Genomic DNA, 12,745 nt, shown 5'->3' with positions numbered 1-12,745 from the left:
ATCCTCTCTCTCTCTCTGATAGTGATTGGTCTTTCGATCTCTCTTTCCATTACAACACTTCCACTACCCAAACCGTCCTCATCTTTCATCTCCCCACTTCTCTCTCTAAAACCCCATTTTCATTTCTTCATTTCCAGTCCCTGATGATCACGCAGCCATCAATTTAAGCCAAGAACAGAGCAAAATCATCAATGGGTTCCTGTGTTTCAATCCATAGAAACTCCGATTCCGCCGTGAAATTCCGACTCTCAAATGGCTCTAAACCCAACGGTTTGCCAATTCCTCCCTCCCCGATCAAAGACAACGACACTCCGATCATCGGAAACCCTCCCATTCACGGCGGCGTCTTCGTCAAATCTCAGAGCTCCCCTTCTCACTTCGGTACTCATCATCCGTTTCTTCTTCTTCTTGACTTTGTTCAAGTTTAATCGGCTTTGTTTTCTTCTTTTTGTTTCCTTTCTCTGAATTATTTCTTGCTGATTTGTTTTAGTTGAGTGATGAACTTTGCGATCTAAAGTGTTTGCTTCTTGCGTGTCCCTGATTTGACTTTGATTGCTTTCACATGATCTAACCCTGTTTTCTTTTTCTAATTCAATATCTTATAGGATCATTGTTTAATTGGAACGATAAAGTTAATCTAGGTCCCATTTGTTTTATTGTTATAAAAAATTAAAATATCGATCTCTTTTCCAATGTAAATCCCCAGAGATTGATGAACAGGAGAAGAATTTTCCTCTTTCTTTTCGAATAATTATTCATTAAACTTGGAGAAACCCCAGATTTCTTAGAATTGGCACAGTTCTATCTATATATTGTTATCAGTGGATTGATCCTTTGATGGGTGTTTCTTATAATTTGTTGCATACCAGAGTTCTTGAGTTTGTCTTTTGATAAGAACATTGTCATGAGTTTCTATCCATCTCACATGAAGCATGCCAGAGTTCATGGAAAGTGAGGAATGCTTACTCAACGTCTTAAGTCCTTATCAGCAGGGCCACCCCTTCGGGGCTAATTGATAGCTATTACTAAGCTGCCAGTCTATTACAAGTTTAGCTTAGCCTTTCCTGTTTGGTTCATTTTGAATAATCATTTGTTCTTGTATGATCATTTGTTCTTAGAATTGCATAGATGAAGCACTTTCTGTTCTTGGACTACTTTCACAAGGTTGCTGTTCTTCACTTATCTATGTTTGGAGTTCCATTTTTAGTGGGTCTTTGTTGCTTTATGTAACCGTCCAAGCCCACCGCTAGCCGATATTGTGTAACGGTCCAAGCCCACTGCAAGCTGATATTGTTCTCTTTGGGCTTTTCCTTTCGGGTTTCCCCTCAATATTTCTAAAACGCGTCTGCTAGGGAGAGGTTTCCACACCCTTATAAAAAGTGTTTCGTTCTCCTCTCCATGTGAGATCTTACAATCCACCTAAAGAGGACAATATCTGCTAGCGGTGGGCTTGGGCCATTCAATATTGTCTGCTTTGACCCGTTACGTATCGCTGTCAGCCTCATGGTTTTAAAACGCGTCTATTAGGGAAAGTTTTCCATACCAAGGAATGCTTCGTTCTCCTCTCCAACCGATGTGGGATCTCACAATCTATCTCCTTGGGGGCCAGCATCCTCGCTGGCACACCTCCCGGTGTCTGGCTTTGATACCATTTGTAACAGCCCAAACCCACCGTTACCAGATATTATCCGATTTGGCCAATTGTGAGATCCCACATTGGTTGGAGAGGGGAACGAAACATTCCTTATAAGGATGTGGAAACCACTCCCTAGTAGACGCGTTTTAAAATCGTAAGGCTGACAACGATACATAACGTACCAAAGCAGACAATATCTGCTAGCGGTGGACTTGAGCTGTTACATGACTTTCATTGGGTGCTATTAGAACGCTTTCTTGCTTATATTGTCATAGTGAGTTCTTTCTTTTTGTGTCCTTTCTTGAAAGAGTTCTTCACACTAGTCCTTGTGTTTATATATGTTTTGCTATCTATCTCGCCTACTTTTGTATGAACTCTGAAATGGCTGTTCTATGAAAGAAGCAAGTTGACAATGGAGCTTTAAACTGGTCTCATAGGTAGCAAAGATGAAGCGTTTTTCGAGTCCCGAGGCTGGTTGGATTCGGATTGTGAAGATGATTTCTACAGTGTCAATGGTGGTAAGTAGTCATTAGAATTCTTTTATGCTGTTAGTCTCCTTATCTAAAGCATTCAATTGCAATGGCTGCAGATTTCACCCCGTCACGAGGAAACACTCCGGTACGCACGAGCTTCTCCTCCGGTACTCCACGGATGAACCAAGTTCACGTCCTCGATGATCTAACTCCAATTGTCATGCCCAAACCATCACCAACAGGAAAGAAGAAACTGGCTGAACTTTTCAGGGATAGCTCAAGAAATGGCACTGACATACAAACCAAACCAACACTAAACGAACTCGCCCTGCAATCAAATCCCGAAACGCCTTACATGTCGGGAACAAACTCCGTATGCAGCAGCGAGAGGACCTCAAATGGAGGAGATGTCTGGATTGAAAAGGAGAAACGATTTGGATCTGCACAATGCTGCCTCCCAAGCTTGGGATCACGTCGTAGCTTCAGCGACCGGAGGAAGAAGGCAAGTCCTGCCATAGCTGTATAAACACAACGCTCGATCAAACACGCCACGAGCTGCAAATTCCCTCTGAATTTCTGCCATTGTGAGACCCCAAAGCTCATGGAGTAGCTCACAATTGTTCAGAAATGTGTAAAGTCCTGAAATATCAGATACAGATATTGGTGTTGTTGAAGGCTGTGTCTATGTATAAACATGTCTTAGATTCTTAGTACATCCATATCAGAATATCTTAGAAATCAAAGAGGAGAGGAAGAAGAAGAAGAAGATGAAAGCAATGGGACTTTTTTGGGTTTTTCCTGAGAAATATAATAAACAACCTTTTTCATAAAAATTTAATTATCATATTTTTTGTTTAAAAAATCGAAAAAATGTCGTTCTTTATATATTAGGTATGTTCATATAACCCGATGTAACGACCCAGGCCCATCGCTAGTAGATGTTGTCCTCTTTGGGCTTTCCCTTTCGGGCTTCCCCTCAAGGCTTTAAAACGTGTTTGCTAGGGGAAGGTTTCCACTCCTTATAAATGGTGGTTTGTTCTCCTCCCCAACCAATGTGGGACTTCACAATCCACCCCTCTTCGGGGCCCAACGTCCTCGTTGGCACTCTTTCTTTCCTTCAATCGATGTGGGACCCCCTTTGGGGCTCAGCGTCCTTACTGGCACACTGCCTCGTGTCTACCCCCTTCGGGGAACAGCGAGAAAGCTGGCGCACGTCCGATGTCTGGCTTTGATACCATTTGTAACGACCTAGGCCCACCGCTAGCAGATATTGTCCTCTTTAGGCTTTCCCTTTCGGGCTTCCCCTCAAGGCTTTAAAACGCGTCTGCTAGAGGAAGGTTTCCACACCCTTATAAATGGTGGTTTCTTGTCCTCCCCAACCAATGTGGGACATCACACCCGAGAACCCGAACAACTTGAACTATCCAACCAAAATCATTAAGGTTGAATTGAGTTGAATTTTTTGAAGGCCGAGAATTCAGGTCAGTTCGCGAGTTGACATTTTCTTGGTTAAGTCAACCCAAAAATAGGGTTACAATAACCCAACCTTACTTTTAAGATTATTACGGGTTGGGTTTAATGTACCCGTGAACTTTCAATTTTGTTTCTAATAAATATACGAACTTTATCAAGTTGGTTAAGAAAGGCTTAAAAATAATGCATAGTTACTAGTATCAACAAGATTTGCCTTCCTTTTCGGTGGACCTCCAAGTTAAGCATCTTTGGTGTCACAATCGCACCCTGTGGGCCTCACAATGTAATTGTTTAATACCTACTCTTGCTCTCGAGTAAGTCAGCCAACTAAACTTAGGATACTGTTGACATGGACGACGTATGTTCCTCAATCCTCCGACTCCGCTCTTGACAAATAGTTTTAGAAAATCGGGTTCGAGTAAGTTTTGGAAAACAATTTGTATAAAGTAATAAGTAACAACAACGACTTTAATAGCATACAACCTAGGTAGAAAAATCAACTATTAATCACATTTTTTTACGGTACATTTTAGTCTTAACAAGTATAGATATGATTTTGGTGAAGGATCGTACACACATAAATTCTAATAATAAAGAACTAACTAACGTGAAAGCAAGTAAAAAAGGTTTAGAGCCGAACATAAGCATGACCATAACACCCGTGTTTAAGGTTTATAATTAGGATTAGGTAAGTAGTTTTTATAGATAATTATTGAATTATACTTTAATCCACGTGTATAAATCAAATTTATCCATTTTCCCTTAAAAAAACTGCCACGTCCTCAACGTGGGCCCCCCCCTCTCTCTCTCTCGCATTATAAAAAGCCTTAACCAGAGAGAGATAGAGAGATAGAGGGCTAATTGAAGTAGCGACGGTGGAAATGGCCTTCTTCCGGGGGTTTTCTGTTGTGATGACGGCGGCGGTTGTGGTTCTCGGTGGTTGTTGCGGCGGTGGCCACGGTGGCGTCCTTGGTTCGCCGGAGGAATTGGGCATCTGTGCTTCTGCTGTTACCATTCATGGCTATATGTGCCAAGAAATTCAGGCAATATATATATATATATATATATATATATATATTTTTTTTTTTTTCAGAAATTAAAATATCTATTTTCTTTTCTTATCTTGGATGTTTTTCAACTCAAAAAATTTTTAAAAAAAGTTTTTAATTTTTATTTTAATTTTCGTAATTGGGTAATTAATTCAAATCTTTATTTAAAAAAAATTAAACTAATTCTAAGGTTTTTTTTTCCTAATTTAAAAAAACTAATAAATTGAGGCAAAGACCATTCTAATTAAAGAAATGTCTCATAAATTTCCAATTATATAGTTATGAAATGAAAATTTAAATTATTATCGGTTCTACCGTAACCCTAATTTCGATGTACATAATAGGTGACGACGAAAGATGGATATATTCTAAGCTTGCAGAGGATCCCACACAGTCGCCATGGGAGTGGCCGAGGAATCAAGAAACCACCCGTCATCGTACAACATGGTATTCTTGTGGTATGTTTTCTTTATCCGTTAAATAATAAATTTAGTCGTAAAACAAATTCATATATATAAAAATATAATCGATATTGAAGATAATATTTTAAAAATTATTATAATAAATTAATTTTATTAACCAATGTGAACATAATTCAGCTGATATACTATTGACTCTAATTTATTATATTATTGAATTAAAAAATTATAGATAATTTTAATGGATTGAGTTTGTGGGTGTGACATGATTATTATTATTATTATTATTATTATTATTATTATAAATCAAAGTTGGGTTAATATATTTGAGGGATACATAATATAGTGGTGAGCATGGGGCACATGTTATAGAATGTTTAGCCAACTTAAGTATTTAAATATTTTACTTGTTTTAATATAACTTAAAGTAAAGTGGCCACTCTCTTATGTTTATTACTCCACTCAATATATATATATATGTATGTATGTATGTATAGATCTCGGGTTTCAAATTTTTATTAGGTGGGGTGGGACGAAAAACTTTTTTCGTCCCTGTGTGAGATCCCACAATCACATATTGGTTGGGGGAGGAGAACGAAACATTAGTTCTTATAAGGGCGTGGAAACATTTCCTTAGCAGACACATTTTAAAGCCTTAAGAGGAAGCACGAAAGGAAAAGCTCAAAAAGAACAATATCTGCTAGCGGTGGGCTTTAGATTGGGCCGTTCCAAATGGTATTAGAGCAAGACACTAGACGATGTGCTAGAGAGGAGACTATTTCCTGAAGAGGATGGATAGTGTGCAAGTAAGGATGCTGAGACCTGAAAGGGGGTGGATAGTGTGCTAGTAAAGACGCTGGGACTTGAAAGGGGGTGGATAATGTGCCAGTGAGGACGTTGGGACCTGAAAGAGGGTGGGATAGTGTGTGTGCCAGTAAGGACGCTCGGACCTAAATGGGAGTAGATAGTGTGCTAGTAAGGACGCTGGGACTTGAAAAGGGGTGGATAGTGTGCCAGTGAGGACATTGGGACCTGAAAGGGGGTGGATAGTGTGTGTGTTAAGAAGGACGCTGGGCCAGTAAGGACGTTGGGACTTGGAAAGGGAAGGATAATGTGCCCGTGAGGACGTTGGGACCTGAAAGGGCGTGGATAATGTGTGTGCCAGTAAGGACGCTGGGACCTAAAAGGGAGTGGGATAGAATGCCAGTAAAGACGCTTGGACCTAAAAGGGGTGGATAGTGCGCCAGTAAGGACGGGGCGGAGTAAGATAGAGATAGGAATGAAAATATAATCTCGTCTCCGAACATTATTATTATATTGTAATTTAGTTTATAATTATTATACGGTGGAATTTTATTTTTATGGAGGATGGGATGTCGTGGCTTCTGAACTCGCCGGAGCAGAACCTACCATTGATTCTCGCCGATAATGGCTTCGACGTTTGGATTTCCAACACACGAGGGACTCAATTCAGCCGCCGCCACACCGCCCTGAACCCTGCCGACCGGGACTTCTGGAACTGGTCATGGGACGAGCTCGCCGCCTATGAACTCCCCGCCGTCTTCGACCACGTTTCCCAGCAAACTGGCCGGAAAATCCACTACGTCGGCCATTCTCTGGTGGGTTTATTTCAATTCTCCAATTTTTAATGATCGGAGTATAACCGACGGTGTTGGATCGGCAGGGGACGTTGATAATGCTAGCCTCGTTGTCGGAAGGGAGGCTGGTGAACCAGGTGCAATCGGTGGGGCTTTTGAGCCCCATCGCTTATCTCAGCCACATGACCACCGCTGTCGGAGCCTTGGCCGCCCAATCGCTCCTCGGCGAGGTGGGCGGCGATGAGTTTTGAAAATGGGTTTTAAAACAGAGCACCGTCGCCACGTCGGCGTCGGCGGCGTGGCGTTTCTTTCTTATTGGTTAACCCTTTATTTAATGCTTCTTGCAGATTATTGAGTCGTTGGGTATTATAGAGTTCAATCCAAAAGGGTAAATAACTTATTTTCTATTTTCTTAGTAAAATAAATTAAATTAATAAAAATAACCATAAATTTTATAATTTTTTAAATAAAATAGTCTATAATACTCTTAAATACTTTTCAAAATTTTTTAAAAAATATCGTTTATTTTTTTTATTATTTATGAAAAAACTATTATTTTATTTCAAAACTACATTTAAAATTTTAAAAATACAAATGAAATTTCAAAATTTCATTAATAAATACCTTATTTTTAAACCTTATTTAAAATAAAAAAAAATCAATCGTTCATTCTTCATCTATGACAGGCAGGCAGTGGAGAAATTTGTGAAATATTTGTGTGCTTTTCCGGGAATGAATTGCTATGACTTGTTACCTGCTATTACTGGTATCTTCTCGTCTCAACTTTTTTCAAAAATTATTTTTTTAAAGTAATTTGGAAAGAATTATTAATTCAAACTAATAATTTATTTATATTATTAGGTGATAATTGTTGTCTCAATTCATCTACGGTTCAGTTCTTTCTCGATAATGAACCGCAATCAACGTCGACAAAGAACCTGGTCCACTTAGCTCAAAGTAAGCTTATTGTTAGTTATACGGTTTCAAAAAGCATCTTTTGCTTTCTTTTAATTGAATAAAATGTTGTTTGATTGGCTTGAAAAGTTGTTAAACATGGAGTATTTGCGAAATACAACTACGACGGAATATACCTCAACTTGAAACACTACGGAAAAATCAAGCCGCCGGTGTACAACTTCTCCAACATTCCCCATGATCTTGCCATTTTCATAAGCTACGGCGGTCGAGATGCCCTCTCCGACGTTGAAGACGTCAATCACCTCCTCGACCACTTCAAGTTTCACGACGTCGATAAGCTCTACGTCCAGTTCATCCAAAACTACGCCCATGCAGATTACGTCATGGGCATCAATGCAAATGATATGGTTTACAAACCTCTAATTGCCTTCTTCAAGAAGAGAGTTCATCTTAATTTATATTGATTTGAATCTGAAAGAATGACACAAACACACAGAATTAAGTTTGTAGCAATAAAGGTTTGCAATAGTAAATAATTTGGAGTGTAAACATTCCGATCTGTTTTAGTTCAACATTAGTTGATTATATCTACATCTCGTACGATAACCTCAGAAAGGTCACCGGATCTTTAGAACACCATAGGAGGCATAATCATCAAGTCGACAATATCAACCCACTATGTTTTCACCTTACGAGTCGAGAAATGATTATTTGATCGAAACACAATGAATTACATCTACTTATTCAAAAGGAATGTTGCAAGAAACTTGTCAACTAAAGATGATATTACATGGAAAACAACTTAGATTACAGAGTACAAACAGCTTCCCAAAATCAAGAGATGAGCAGAAAACATTAAAACATTGGGGTGAGGCTGAAGTTTTGGATTGTATTGGATTGGATTGGATTGGGTTAATAAGGAATGCCTTCTTCAGGTAAATCCCAGTTGTCATCATCAGCTTCCTGTTTGGTTGCAGGCACGTCCTGCTTGTCCTGTGGTGTAAATCTTTGCTGTGGCCGCCTGTTCATCAACCAAACCATAACTCAGTTTCATCAAACACCTTAGCGCATAAATGATATCCATTTTCCCATCACAAACGTTGTAATTAGCTAATGGGGCCTCAAGAATTCACTTAATAAGACGTTTTTCTACAGCCATCTTCCATCTCGAGTAATGGTGTACTTGGTTTCGAGATATAAGATGTTCGGTGAAATTCTCTATTTACGAGAACAAAATACAATAATAACGAAACGAAAAAGGAAGAAATCTCTTGTCATTCTTAATCAACAAAAAAAGGTGCACCTTCTCGATGGCATTCAGCACTCAACCGGAAAAGCTATAGTTGCATTGGCCTCACCCATGGAGTTTCTTTGTTCACTCAAATAAGAAGATTAATCGTACTTTGAGATCGATAAGTGAGTTGGGTTCTCCTTAGATTCATTGTCAAGTTTGGTCTTTCTCCAATTTTGTGTCGAAGGAATTCTGTCGGGTTCGACAATTGGGTTAACCTTCCTCCCAAAATGAAGAACCAGAGTCTTTTAATAAAATAGAGTGGTTCATATCCCAAAAAGATCGAATTCTTTATTTGGGAGCTAAGCAATTCCAACATCAATACTCAGGTTGTCCTACAGAGAAAGCATTAGCTGTCCCTTATTATGCATGGGGAATATGGAAACTCGAGATCCCACCTCGATTGGAGAGGAGAACGAAGCATTCTTAAGGGTGTAGAAACCTCTCCCTAGCAGACGTGTTTTAAAAACCTTGAAAGGGAAACTCGAAAAAAGAACCATATCTACTAATGGTGGGCTTGGGCTGCTACAAATAGTATCAGAGCCAGACACTGAGCGATGTACCATCGAGAAGGTTGAGCTCCGAAGGGGGGTGGACACAAGGCAGTCGGGAATGGATTAGAGGGTCCCACATCAATTGGAGAAGAGAACGAGTGCCATAGAGGACATTGGACCCTGAATGGGGTGAATTGTGAGATTCTACGTCGGTTGGAGAGGAAAACAAAACATTTTTATGAGGAGTTTTCTATAGAGTAGATGGTTTAGAATGCAATAATCGCATTTTCAACGACCAGCAGCAAGACTCTCCGTCCTTTACCGAGTAGTTATTTTCGCTTCGTCATGGGGCAAGTTCAAACAACCTTTTCGTACACTACACCCTGTTCGTATTGGCAAAGATATACACTTTTTCAAGAGTATGTTCTTACTCTAGGACCAATCGTTCAACAAGGTCAGCTACCTCATAATAACGGTTGAATATAGATTCAAAAATCTGCATGTCTCTCGGGAAGAACGCACCTCTAGTGTACTAGTTATCGTGCTCGCGATAAACACTAAACACTGGGTAGCCATTGGAAAAGGGAAGCGAGGGAAGCTAAGCTCAACGAGCACTGAAGAAGAATCAATATTAATGAGGCCAACGATTTAAGCTACTTTTCTCTCATACATCTAACAGGTTACCTTCCTAGCAATCAAATTCAACACTAAAAGGACAGAACACAAATCGCGAACAATTCAAGGAGAAGAATCAAAATAAATCAAAATCCAAACAAACAATCACAGAATTCACAACCAAAAACACAAATCCCAAAAGAAACCACAAGAAATTTTAGAAACAGACCTCCGGCGGTTACGTTTAGCAGCCTCGCGAGACTTGCGCTTCTTAACATCATGAGGATTTTCAAAGAATTTCCGTCTCTTACACTCCTGAATCACGCCGGCTCTCATAACCTCTCGCCGGAATCTATTCAAAAGCCGCTCCTCCGGCTCATTATCATCTACAATCACCTGCACATTATAAGCCGATCTGAAGAACATAGTATTAGCAAAGGCCAGTGAGGGGCAGATAACGGAGGCTAATTCCGCCGATAAGGGCTCGGAATGTTTCGAAGCCTGTTGGGGGCTTAGAGCAACCGATCCATCTCTGGATTTTAGTGTCTGAAATTGAGCAGCCGCCTGATTCGCCGGAGAAGGAGAGGCAATGAGGGGCTGAAGGGGCTTTGGGGGCGGTGGTTTCGAAGGTAAGAGGAAGGAGAAGAAGCTGGAGAGAGAAGCCATGGATGGGTCTGGCAATTCAGTGTAGAGTTCGCAACTTCGAGAGTTCGATTTGTGGATAAGTTTCCCAATCCATTTTTCTTTTAATTTCGCCAAAAATAGAATAATTAAATAATTAAAATAACATTTTTTGTATTTTTAGTATGTCTAAATTTTTAATTTTTTAATTTTTAAAATTTAGAATTATATATAAAAAAAGTAATTTTATTTTAATAAATATAATATTTTATACATAAATAAATAAACTAATTAATAATAGTTTATATTCCGCTCAATATTTAATTAGTCATTTATAAATAAAGATATTCATTTAACCTAGGGACTTGATCTGAGTAGTGGAGAATCGGGTTGGGGACGAGAATTTTATTCACCATCCCGAACCCCACCAAATCTCCGCCCTATATTCTGAATATAATATTGTAATACTATAATTTTTAAAAATTATATTAAGAATTATATTATACTTTATTTTTTTAATTTATTAAAATATTTTACCTTAGTTATTTCGACCGATATAAAATATTTTACTTTGGTTACCTTAGTTATTTTACCTTAGTCATGATCAGTAGAGATATGTTAATTGTTCCCGTTCCCATCAATTAATAATAATATATTTTTCAAAAAAGAAAAACGGGGCCAAATTGAGACTGTTTCCTGTTCTCGTCTCCATTTAAGCTCAAGATATCTTTGCCTCCTACAGCTCATTTCTTCGTTTAAATGAGAATTCTTCGTCCGAGAAAAAATATAATAACTTAAGCTCACCACTAATAGATATTGTCCGCTTTTGTTCATTACGTATTGTCGTCAGCCTCACGGTTTTTAAAACGCGTCTACTAGAAAGATGTTTCCACGTCCTTATAGAGAATGATTCGTTCTTCTCTCCAATAAACGTGGGATATCACAAACAACTTTGTAAGCTATCTGAGAATATTATATTATGTTACGAGAGTGGTTTTGGTGACACGAGTGACCCAGTGACATAGTTAATGGCAACTTGGTTTGTCGTTATTGATGTTAGCCATTATGACTAGGAATCTTTTAACTATATAATATGATCACATTATTAAAAGAGAAAGCAAACGCCACAACGAATTTCTTAATCATACTTGTATATCTTATATCCCTCTCGTTTAAATACGATATCGGTCTGTTTGTATCTCATTTCTCTGCTCAAGCATCATGAATATCTTATCTACTGAATTATACTCGGATTGTTTTCTATAAACCTGTGAGATCCCACATCGGTAGGAGATGGAAATGAAGCATTCTTTATAAGGGTGTGGAAACCTCTTATAAAACTATGAGATTGATAGCTATACGTAACGAGCCAAAGCGGATAATATCTGCTAGCGATGAGCTTGTGCTGTTATAAATGGTATCAGAGCTAGACACTGGAATGTGTGCTAGCAAGGACGCTGGGTCTCAATAGGGGTGGATTGTGAGATCTCACATCAATTAGAGAAGAAAACAAAACGTTTGTTATAGGGGTGTGGAAACCTCTCCCTAGTAGACACGTTTTAAAACTGTGAGGTTGAGAGCTACATGTAATGAGCCAAAGCGGACAATATCTGCTAATGGTGAGCTTATGCTGTTATAGATAGTATCAGAGCTAGACACGGGGAGATATGCGAGCGAGGACGCTGGGCCTCAAGAGGGGTGGATTGTGAGGATCCCACATCAATTGGAGAAGAAAAAGAAATGTTTCTTATAAGTGTGTGGAAACCTCTCCCTAGTAGACGAGATTTAAAACTGTGAGACTGACGACGATACGTAATGGATAAAAGCAGACAATATCTACTATTAGTATACTTGTCACGAAACCAAACATAAAACCGCCCCATTGTCCTTAAATTTATCAAAAGAAAAAAGAGACAAGAATCTAGAGATTAGTGAGGAAAAGCATGATCCAAATGGGATTACCAATAGAAGTGTTTGGTTGAGGCATCTTCTCTATAATTGGTTGGCTTATAAAATAATGCAAAAAGCTTCAAAGATGATTTATTTAATTACCATAATTTCCCCCAATGAATAGGACAAACATAATGGTTGCATCACTTTCAATGTTTTTTTTTTTTTTTTTTTTTTTTTTTTTTTTTTTTTTTTTTTTTTTTTTTTT

General features: G+C 38.7%; 3 protein-coding genes across 3 annotated transcripts; 2 read left to right on the top strand and 1 right to left on the bottom strand.

The window, feature by feature from the left end:
- Nucleotides 1-2,843, top strand: LOC111442001 (uncharacterized protein At3g27210). The gene is made up of 3 exons (XM_023079241.1): nucleotides 1-381; nucleotides 2,074-2,154; nucleotides 2,226-2,843. The coding sequence occupies exons 1-3, from the start codon at nucleotides 192-194 to the stop codon at nucleotides 2,633-2,635; spliced, it is 681 nt and encodes a 226-aa protein (XP_022935009.1). The 5' UTR covers nucleotides 1-191; the 3' UTR covers nucleotides 2,636-2,843.
- Nucleotides 2,844-4,448: 1,605 nt separating this feature from the next.
- Nucleotides 4,449-8,151, top strand: LOC111441988 (triacylglycerol lipase 2-like). Its single transcript, XM_023079225.1, has 8 exons — nucleotides 4,449-4,625; nucleotides 4,976-5,089; nucleotides 6,418-6,669; nucleotides 6,735-6,878; nucleotides 6,996-7,036; nucleotides 7,335-7,414; nucleotides 7,510-7,605; nucleotides 7,693-8,151. Exons 1-8 carry the CDS (start codon nucleotides 4,464-4,466, stop codon nucleotides 8,028-8,030), a joined length of 1,227 nt encoding a protein of 408 aa, XP_022934993.1. The 5' UTR covers nucleotides 4,449-4,463; the 3' UTR covers nucleotides 8,031-8,151.
- A 109-nt stretch (nucleotides 8,152-8,260) lies between these two features.
- Nucleotides 8,261-11,871, bottom strand: LOC111441722 (30S ribosomal protein S21, chloroplastic-like). The gene is made up of 3 exons (XM_023078818.1): nucleotides 11,856-11,871; nucleotides 10,196-10,709; nucleotides 8,261-8,587 (listed from the first exon to the last, which is right to left on the bottom strand). The coding sequence occupies exons 1-3, from the start codon at nucleotides 11,869-11,871 to the stop codon at nucleotides 8,479-8,481; spliced, it is 639 nt and encodes a 212-aa protein (XP_022934586.1). The 3' UTR covers nucleotides 8,261-8,478.
- Between the last annotated feature and the right edge of the window lie 874 nt (nucleotides 11,872-12,745).

Source organism: Cucurbita moschata, unplaced genomic scaffold, assembly GCF_002738365.1.
Source record: "Cucurbita moschata cultivar Rifu unplaced genomic scaffold, Cmos_1.0 Cmo_Scf00004, whole genome shotgun sequence".
NCBI classification, from domain to species: Eukaryota; Viridiplantae; Streptophyta; class Magnoliopsida; order Cucurbitales; family Cucurbitaceae; genus Cucurbita; species Cucurbita moschata.
This window is presented reverse-complemented; position numbering and strand designations above follow the sequence as displayed.

Excerpts from the sequence above, each read along its gene's own strand:
- LOC111441722 (XM_023078818.1), bottom strand. Across the intron at positions 8,588-10,195 it reads GCTAAACGTAACCGCCGGAG|GCGGCCACAGCAAAGATTTA; the intron begins GTCTGTTTCTAA and ends GTTGATGAACAG.
- LOC111442001 (XM_023079241.1), top strand. The coding sequence starts at position 192 with ATGGGTTCCTGTGTTTCAATCCATAGAAACTCCGATTCCGCCGTGAAA. Across the intron at positions 382-2,073 it reads GAGCTCCCCTTCTCACTTCG|GTAGCAAAGATGAAGCGTTT; the intron begins GTACTCATCATC and ends CTGGTCTCATAG. Across the intron at positions 2,155-2,225 it reads TTTCTACAGTGTCAATGGTG|ATTTCACCCCGTCACGAGGA; the intron begins GTAAGTAGTCAT and ends CAATGGCTGCAG.
- LOC111441988 (XM_023079225.1), top strand. The coding sequence starts at position 4,464 with ATGGCCTTCTTCCGGGGGTTTTCTGTTGTGATGACGGCGGCGGTTGTG. Across the intron at positions 6,670-6,734 it reads ACTACGTCGGCCATTCTCTG|GGGACGTTGATAATGCTAGC; the intron begins GTGGGTTTATTT and ends TTGGATCGGCAG. Across the intron at positions 6,879-6,995 it reads CCCAATCGCTCCTCGGCGAG|ATTATTGAGTCGTTGGGTAT; the intron begins GTGGGCGGCGAT and ends TGCTTCTTGCAG.